At 61.0% G+C, this 7,105-nt stretch overlaps 1 protein-coding gene across 1 annotated transcript in view; it reads right to left on the bottom strand.

Moving 5' to 3' along the window:
- Positions 1 to 2,799: 2,799 nt before the first annotated feature.
- The window catches only part of Abca2 (ATP binding cassette subfamily A member 2), a 15,402-nt gene continuing 11,096 nt past the window's right edge, over positions 2,800 to 7,105 (bottom strand). The window contains exons 25-39 of the mRNA XM_048813416.1: positions 6,937 to 7,101; positions 6,696 to 6,811; positions 6,476 to 6,623; positions 6,278 to 6,401; positions 6,025 to 6,157; positions 5,760 to 5,877; positions 5,455 to 5,633; positions 5,246 to 5,387; positions 5,026 to 5,160; positions 4,812 to 4,915; positions 4,654 to 4,746; positions 4,478 to 4,580; positions 4,268 to 4,405; positions 3,981 to 4,187; positions 2,800 to 3,473 (exon numbers count right to left, since the gene is read on the bottom strand). Coding sequence (XP_048669373.1) covers positions 3,438 to 3,473; positions 3,981 to 4,187; positions 4,268 to 4,405; positions 4,478 to 4,580; positions 4,654 to 4,746; positions 4,812 to 4,915; positions 5,026 to 5,160; positions 5,246 to 5,387; positions 5,455 to 5,633; positions 5,760 to 5,877; positions 6,025 to 6,157; positions 6,278 to 6,401; positions 6,476 to 6,623; positions 6,696 to 6,811; positions 6,937 to 7,101 — 1,941 coding nt within the window. The 3' untranslated portion in view covers positions 2,800 to 3,437. The remainder of the gene's footprint in view (positions 3,474 to 3,980; positions 4,188 to 4,267; positions 4,406 to 4,477; positions 4,581 to 4,653; positions 4,747 to 4,811; positions 4,916 to 5,025; positions 5,161 to 5,245; positions 5,388 to 5,454; positions 5,634 to 5,759; positions 5,878 to 6,024; positions 6,158 to 6,277; positions 6,402 to 6,475; positions 6,624 to 6,695; positions 6,812 to 6,936; positions 7,102 to 7,105) is intronic.

Raw genomic sequence — 7,105 nt, 5'->3', positions numbered from 1 at the left:
TGGGGCGGAGAACCCCCCACATAGTGCTCGGGCTCTCCACCTCATAGTGCTCGGGCTCTCCACCTCATAGTGCTCGGGCTCTCCCCCCACATAGTGCTCGGGCTCTCCACCTCATAGTGCTCGGGTTCTCCCCCCACATAGTGCTCGGGTTCTCCGCCCCATAGTGCTCGGGCTCTCCCCCCCCATAGTGCTCGGGTTCTCCCCCACCATAGTGCTCGGGCTCTCCCCCCCCCATAGTGCTCTGGCTCTCCGCCTGAGGACACACTGCAGTCTGGGACCAGGAGAGCCGCTCACCAGGATCCCACCATGTCGGCACCCTAATATCTTCCAGCCTCCAGAACTGCAGGAGTAATGTCTGCTGCTGTGAGCACCCCAGTGAGTGGGCCAGGGCAGCCCTGAGGGGACTAAGATGGGCTCCCTGGAGAAGTGGGAGGTCCTGGGAGGGCAGGGAGAAGGACACTCTCAAGGATGATTAGGAGCCATCAAAGGGACACAGAGGACCCCTGTGAGGGAACTGCAAACATAGAAGGGTGACGTTAGAATTGATAAGAATTGTGCATATCTGCCTCAACAAAAAGAATCGACAGTGACAGCGATGAGAGGGAATGTGGATTTTTAGAAAACCCACAAGCCTGCATTGGTGGGGTTTTTTTAGAATTTTAATATTTATTTTTTAGTTTTTTCTTTTGGCAGACACAACATCTTTGTTTGTATGTGGTGCTGAGGATCGAAGCAGGGCTGCTAGCATGCCAGGCGAGTGCGCTACCACTTGAGCCACATCCCCAGCCTGAGCATTGGTGTTTTTTAAAGCCAAGAGGCTCTTGGTGAAAAGACACCAGCTAGGGCTGGGGCTGGGGCTCAGCGGTAGAGCACTCGCCTAGCACATTCGAGGCCCTGGGTTCGATACTCAACACCACATAAAAGTAAATAAATAAAATAAAGACATTGTGCCCAACTAGAGTATTAAAAAATGCCAGCTAATGAATGCAGAAAGGGAAATACTAGAAAATGACCCTCCTGCCGCCATTGCCCTGTGACTGGTGTGTGGACAGCTGTTCCTGCAGTCAGGAAGCACCTGCCATGGTCTTCCCAGGTCTGGAGACAGTGGCCACATCTTGGCCAGGAAACCACCTGTAGCACCACAGGCCATGGGACAGGAACATCTGGGCCCACCTCCCTACGCCCGGTGTTCCTGCCACGCGTTCAGCCTGTGTCTGATGAGAGGAATTGACCAGACCACTGGGTGGAGGCGGCCCTTGTGACACCTGTCCCATTTGAGGGGCAGAACGGATAGCTGAGGCTACTGCAGAGGACTGGGCAAGGCAAGGTGGGAACGTGACTCCCGACTGGATCCTGGAACTTTTGAAAAAGGCATTGAGGGTAAGCCTGCGACACTGGGGAGCTAGTGGGAGCTGGGTGACTGCGCCACCTCCCGACATCCTCACCCTGGGGAGAGGCTGCCAGCCTGGGACTGCCACCTGCTCTCAGATGGGTCAGCACAACCAAGGGTATTTATGGAGCTGTGAGCCCAGCAACCTGCCACAGTCCCAACCTCCTGAGCCTGGGCCAAGGGCCTGCAGGTGGGCACTGTTCTCCCAACTTTTCTGTGTTCAGTAAAACATTGGTGGAGGATTGTTACAAGTTGTCCCTAATGAATGGCAGCAGTCGGCTGGGCATGGCTCAGCACGGGGCCTCACCAGGTGCTGTGCAGGCTGCGTTCCCCTCTGGACCTCAGGGTCCTCTTCCTGGCAGGGTTCATATCCATTTGGTTGCAGGATGAAGCCCAGGGCCGCTAGAGGCCACCACAGGGTCCTGCCTTGTGGGACCTCTCTCCTAGCCCTGCACCCACCCAGTGGGGCCAGCATTCATGGAGGCTTCACATGCTCCTCCCCTCCTGAGCTGCCCCCAGGGCCAGGGGCACCTCAGCCCAGTGACCCAGCCTCACCTCTGGGCACTGCCTCAGGGGACTTCAGGACAGCCCTGCAGGTATGACAGCAAAGGCCTCACAGGAATGCCAGGGACCCACATCTGTCCTCCTTCTCTGCTCCTTCCCACTGCCAATCCCACCCCACCTGCACCCCTTGGTGCCAGTGGAGTACCCTCCAGAGGGAGTTTCTGGGACCCCTGCTGCAGGCACTTGAATAGCCTAAGATGGGAATCTGACCTTGGCCAAGCCCATGGAGAGTTTGGGGACCTTTCATCCACTCTCCTCCACCTAAAGCCACCTCAGCTCCCGGGCTCCTGGGCCCCATTGTGGGGCCCTTGTGTGTGCCCCGTGTGGGATACCCTTCCCTATTCTCTCTTCTACCTGGACTTTAGCAACAGCCTGGAGGTCACCTTCTCCTGGAAGCCCCCTCCAAACTCCAGACTGACAGCCCAGCATGCACCACAGCAGGCCCTTGTAGGTACTAGGCTTGGAGTGGGGGGAGCCAGGTGGGGAGCAGGCCCAATGGGATGGGCAGGGGCCCAGGGGACACATCAGTGAGCACCTCTGCAGAGACCTCCCCCAACAGCTGCCAGCCTGTCTGTGGACACACCAGACGGGCCTCTCCATGAACACCACCTAGGGGCTGTCCCAGTGCAGGCCCTGGCTATGTGGCTGCAGGCAGGGAACACTGATGGCCTGCCTGCCTCTCCATCTGAGGCCTGGGCCCTTCCTCCAGGCTGACCCAGCTGCCCTCGGCCCAGGACCTGGCCCCGCAGGGCTTTGCCCAGCACAGCCCGTCCATTTCAGAAACACCCTCGGATAACCGGGCCCAGTGGCCCACCAGCACCCCACCCCCCAGGCACGCACTCCTGTGAGTTTTGCTTATTTATTGAAAACAAACATCTGTGTGCTCTGCACAGGTCCGGCCCCCAGGTGGGTGCGGGCGGGGCCAAGCTGGGCGGGCGAGCAAAGGCAGCTGGAGGGGGCAGGGAGGGCTTTAGCCCCTCGCCTGACCAGCAGGGCCAGCTTGTCCATTACTGCAACTCTGCCAGCGGCCAAGGCAGCCCCAGCCATGTCCACAGCTTCCCATGGGTGGCCACCTTCCTGCCGGGCAGCAGGGCAAGGGAGCCCCTTCTTAAAGCAAAATAAATAGATGAACAGTCCCAGCCCCTGGCCCTGCGGCTGTGGCATCAGGGTCAGCTGAAGAGAAGCCAGCCTGACCCGGCTGCTGCGGAGAAGGGTTGGTGGAGCTGGGCAAGGAGAGGGGCCAGGCCAGACCCCGGGGGTTTAAGGCAAAGCAGGGTGAGGGTGCGCACAACCCAGGGCCGGGCCAGCCTTTGGCACAATCAGGGCAGGCCTCAGGACGGTGGTAGCTGGAGGAGGCAGAAAGCCCCTTGGTCCTGAACCTCCCTCTCCAGGGCCTGGCAGGTGGGCACGAGGGGGATGGGTAGGGCCTCAGCCATCGCTTGACTCCTGTTCCCAGTCGCATCCCTGACACGGCTGCTGGCAGTCAGCAGAGGGTGTCCGTGTTGAAGGAGAGCTGGGCCTGGTGGGGAACAGGCAGGCTGGGCTTGAGGTGTCCTCCAGCACCCCTGCTGGGGGCTGAGGGTGCTCACGCTGGGCCTCTGGGCTGGGGTCCGGGCTCCCCGGAGGCTCTCTGCTTCCACCTCTAGCTGACAATCTCTCCAAGCCTGGGCTCCTTCACAGCCTCTCTGCCCACTCGAGTGGCCACTGTGTCATGTCTCTCCCCTGTCCACAGGCTCTGATCCCTTCCGCTCCCCACCTCTGTTCTGGAGTCCTTGGAGCCACCAGCATGCTGTAGGCTCTGCATTTGTCTCTCTCCTCTGCCTGTCCCATCTTCCCTGTCCACTCTCCTGAAGGTACAGGTGCCTCTCTGCTGCCTTGACCTCTGGCCAGCAGGCATCCCCATGGCCAATATTCCCCCCTCCATCCCAGAACCTGACCCCCCTAAGTGGCATGGGTCCCTGCAGAGCTAGCCTGGCTGCCCTGGTCCTAAGGTCCTTGGGGTAAGGACAGTGGCATGCTGGCTCACCCTCTCCTCCTCAAAGCTGATGAGGCCCTCGTCCTCTGTGTCCAGGTCCTCTGGCTCATCTGTCACCAGTGCACGAAGCTCAGTGGGGGCTGGTCGGGGCCGCAGCAGGCTGAGCAGGCGCCCGAGGGGGGACTGCAGGGCTGAGGGTGGCTCAGTCTCTTGCTGTTCCAAGTTGTCACTCTGTTTCTTGGCAAAGTTCACAAACACCTAGCGGCAGAGGCAGGCAGGTGGGTGGGGTGGGCCTGGGCTAGCACTGCATGCCCCGCCCCCACCACCAGCCTGCTCACATTGTCCAGGGTGGTCTGGCTGACCGAGTAGTCTTCGATGCCCAGCACGCCCACCACCTGCTCCATCTTGCTGAACACCTGGGCCAGAGAGACGTGCTCCGACTTGAGCTGGTACTGCACCTTGGTGTGGTGTCGCTCCTGGAGTGGGGTTGGAGAGAGGTCAGGGCTGCGGGTGGGAGAGGGCCCCCAATCCCACGAGGCCCCGCCTACCTTGAGCACAGCCTCCGGGAAGTTCCGGTTGAAGAACCGCACCACGTCCTTCACATTCTGGCTGCTCTTGGTGCGTACAGTAATCATGTAGCCATCCCCAAACCTGGTAGGACAGAGCCATGGCTTGGAACCCTGCGGAGCCCACCAGAAGCACCCGGCAATCTGCCTTGACTCACCTGTTTTTCAGGTGCTGGATGCTGCCCAGACAGCGCAGGCGTCCATTCACCATGATGGCCAGGCGCGTGCACAGGGCCTCGCACTCCTCCATGCTGCAGGAGACACCGCGCATGTATACACGGGAGGGGCCCAAGAAGGGGCGGGGCGGGGAGCTTACCTGTGAGACGTCAAGACCACTGAACGGCCTGTCTTGATGAGGTCGAGAATGAGGTTCCAGAGGAAGCGCCGGGCCTTGGGGTCCATGCCCGTGGTGGGCTCATCCTGGGATGGGAGTCAGGTTTAGCCACTGTATTGGCATCCCACCTGGCATCACCGGGAAGACCAAGGCGGGGTACCCGACCCCCCACCCAGAAGACCAGGGCGGTGCTCACCAGGAAGATGAAGGCAGGGTACCCGATGAGCGCGATGGCAGTGGATAGCTTCCGTTTGTTGCCGCCGCTGTAGGTGCCAGCCGGCTTGTCCGCGTACTTGGTCAGCTCTAGCTTCTCCAGAGCCCACTTCACTACCTGACAGGCAGATGTCCGTGTAGGCTCAAATCAGCGTCCACCGCGCCCACGGCGCCCACCGGCCACCCCGCCCCGTGGCCCTCACCCGCGCCTCATCCTTCCAGGGTATGCCGCGCAGCCGCGTGTACAACTGCAGATGCTCACGTGCTGTGAGCTCGTCGAACAGGGCGTCGAACTGCGGGCAGTAGCCGAGGCTCTGCTGGACCTGGAGCAGCTCCTTGAGCACGCTAGAGAGGCAGGCCCATCAGCACCTGGGAGGCACAGGCACCCCGCCCCGCAGGCGCCCTGGCGTACCTGTGCCCGTTCACAAAGGCCTCGCCCCCTGTGGTGCTCTCGTCACCAGTCAGCATCTTGAAGGTGCTGGTCTTGCCCGCTCCGTTGACACCCAGGAGGCCAAAGCACTCGCCAGGACGCACTCCCAGGCACAGACGGTCCACAGCCAGGATGCGGCCAATCTTCCGGGACTTGTACACCTGGCAGAGGAACCAGGCCAGTCCGCCTGGCCCCGCCCTGCTTCCACTGCCCTGCTAAGCCACGGCCTCCCCTACCCTATGTCTGCCCTTCTCAGGGCTATCACCCTCCCACTGCCCAGGGCCCACCTTGGTCAGATTCTCAATCTTGACCATGTCATTGTCAGCATCCCCACGAAGCACTCGCTGCCGCTCACTGGCCACATCCACGTCGTCCTCTACAGGTTTGGTGGACACTGGCATGCGTCTGTGGGGACAGGGTGGGCAGTGCCTGTCCAGGCCATCTCCCCGGCCACCCATCCCCACCAGTGTCCACTCAGCCCCCTCTTGCTTCATCCAGGGCAGGATAGGCAAGCTGGTCAGGCCACCTGCCCTGCTGCTGCCCAGGACTCACTGTGGCTGTCTCAGGAAGTTGTACTGGCACATGATGGTGAGAAGGAAGCCCACAAAGCCTTCGACTGTCATGGCCACCAGCCCACGCGTGACAATGTCCCACTCAAATGGGGACTTCATCTTGTCCAGCTGGCCTGTGGGCAGTGGACTCAGCTGCTGTGCAGGGCCTGGGCCCCAGCCACCCCACCCTGCACTCCCTGGGCTCTGGGGCCTGCTGGATGCACGGCTGCCCATGCCCCCGAGGCGGGCCTCACCGATCTTGGCGTAGTACTCGTTGATGTACTCGTTGTAGGCCATCTCCATGAGTCCGTGGCCCAGGTTGTAGTTGGGGAAGATGAGGAAGCAGCTTTTCAGGTAACTGTTGACCACCTTCAGGTCCTAGGGGCCCAGGCAAGCCTCAGTGCTGCTGCCCCCAGGCCTGCCCCACTGCACACTGCTGCCTGCCCACCTACCTTGTCATGCTCAAAAAGCTGCAGCAAGAAGGTGGCCACAGTGGCCGTGATGCCAATGAAGAGGTTGATGACGATGAGGAACACGTAGGCTGAGCTGGGGACCTCGAACCAGAAGGAGGCCGGGTACATGATGGGTGTGATGGACCACCTGTGGACAGGCAGGCGGGGTCATGGGTGGCACTGGCCCTACCCGCCTCCACCCCTGCACGCTGCCCCTTACCCATAGAGCAGGAACAGGGAGAGCACCGCAGGGAAGTTGGTGGGGGACGTGTAGGCCGGCAGGTCGAACACAAACAGGATGAGGATGCAGCAGGTGGCTGGCACCAGGTAGTTGAGCTGTGAAGGCAGGGCAGGTGAGGGATGGGCAGGTGAGGGATAGGCAGGTGTGGGGCGGTGGGCAGGCGGGGGATGGGCAGGCGAGGGATGGGGACAAGGGTCGGAAAGCAGTGAGCAGGGCGCACCATGTCCCAAACGTAGTTGGACAACCAGTAGATGACGGGGTTGCAGCCACTGACGAACTGCAGGTGCTTGGCTTTGGTGGACTTCTCAGCCACGAGGAAGACCACAAAGCTGGCCGGCACGAATGACATGGCCACAATGATGAAGATGGCGATGACCACATCTGTACCC

Source organism: Marmota marmota, unplaced genomic scaffold (assembly GCF_001458135.2).
Source record: "Marmota marmota marmota unplaced genomic scaffold, marMar, whole genome shotgun sequence".
NCBI classification, from domain to species: Eukaryota; Metazoa; Chordata; class Mammalia; order Rodentia; family Sciuridae; genus Marmota; species Marmota marmota.
This window is presented reverse-complemented; position numbering and strand designations above follow the sequence as displayed.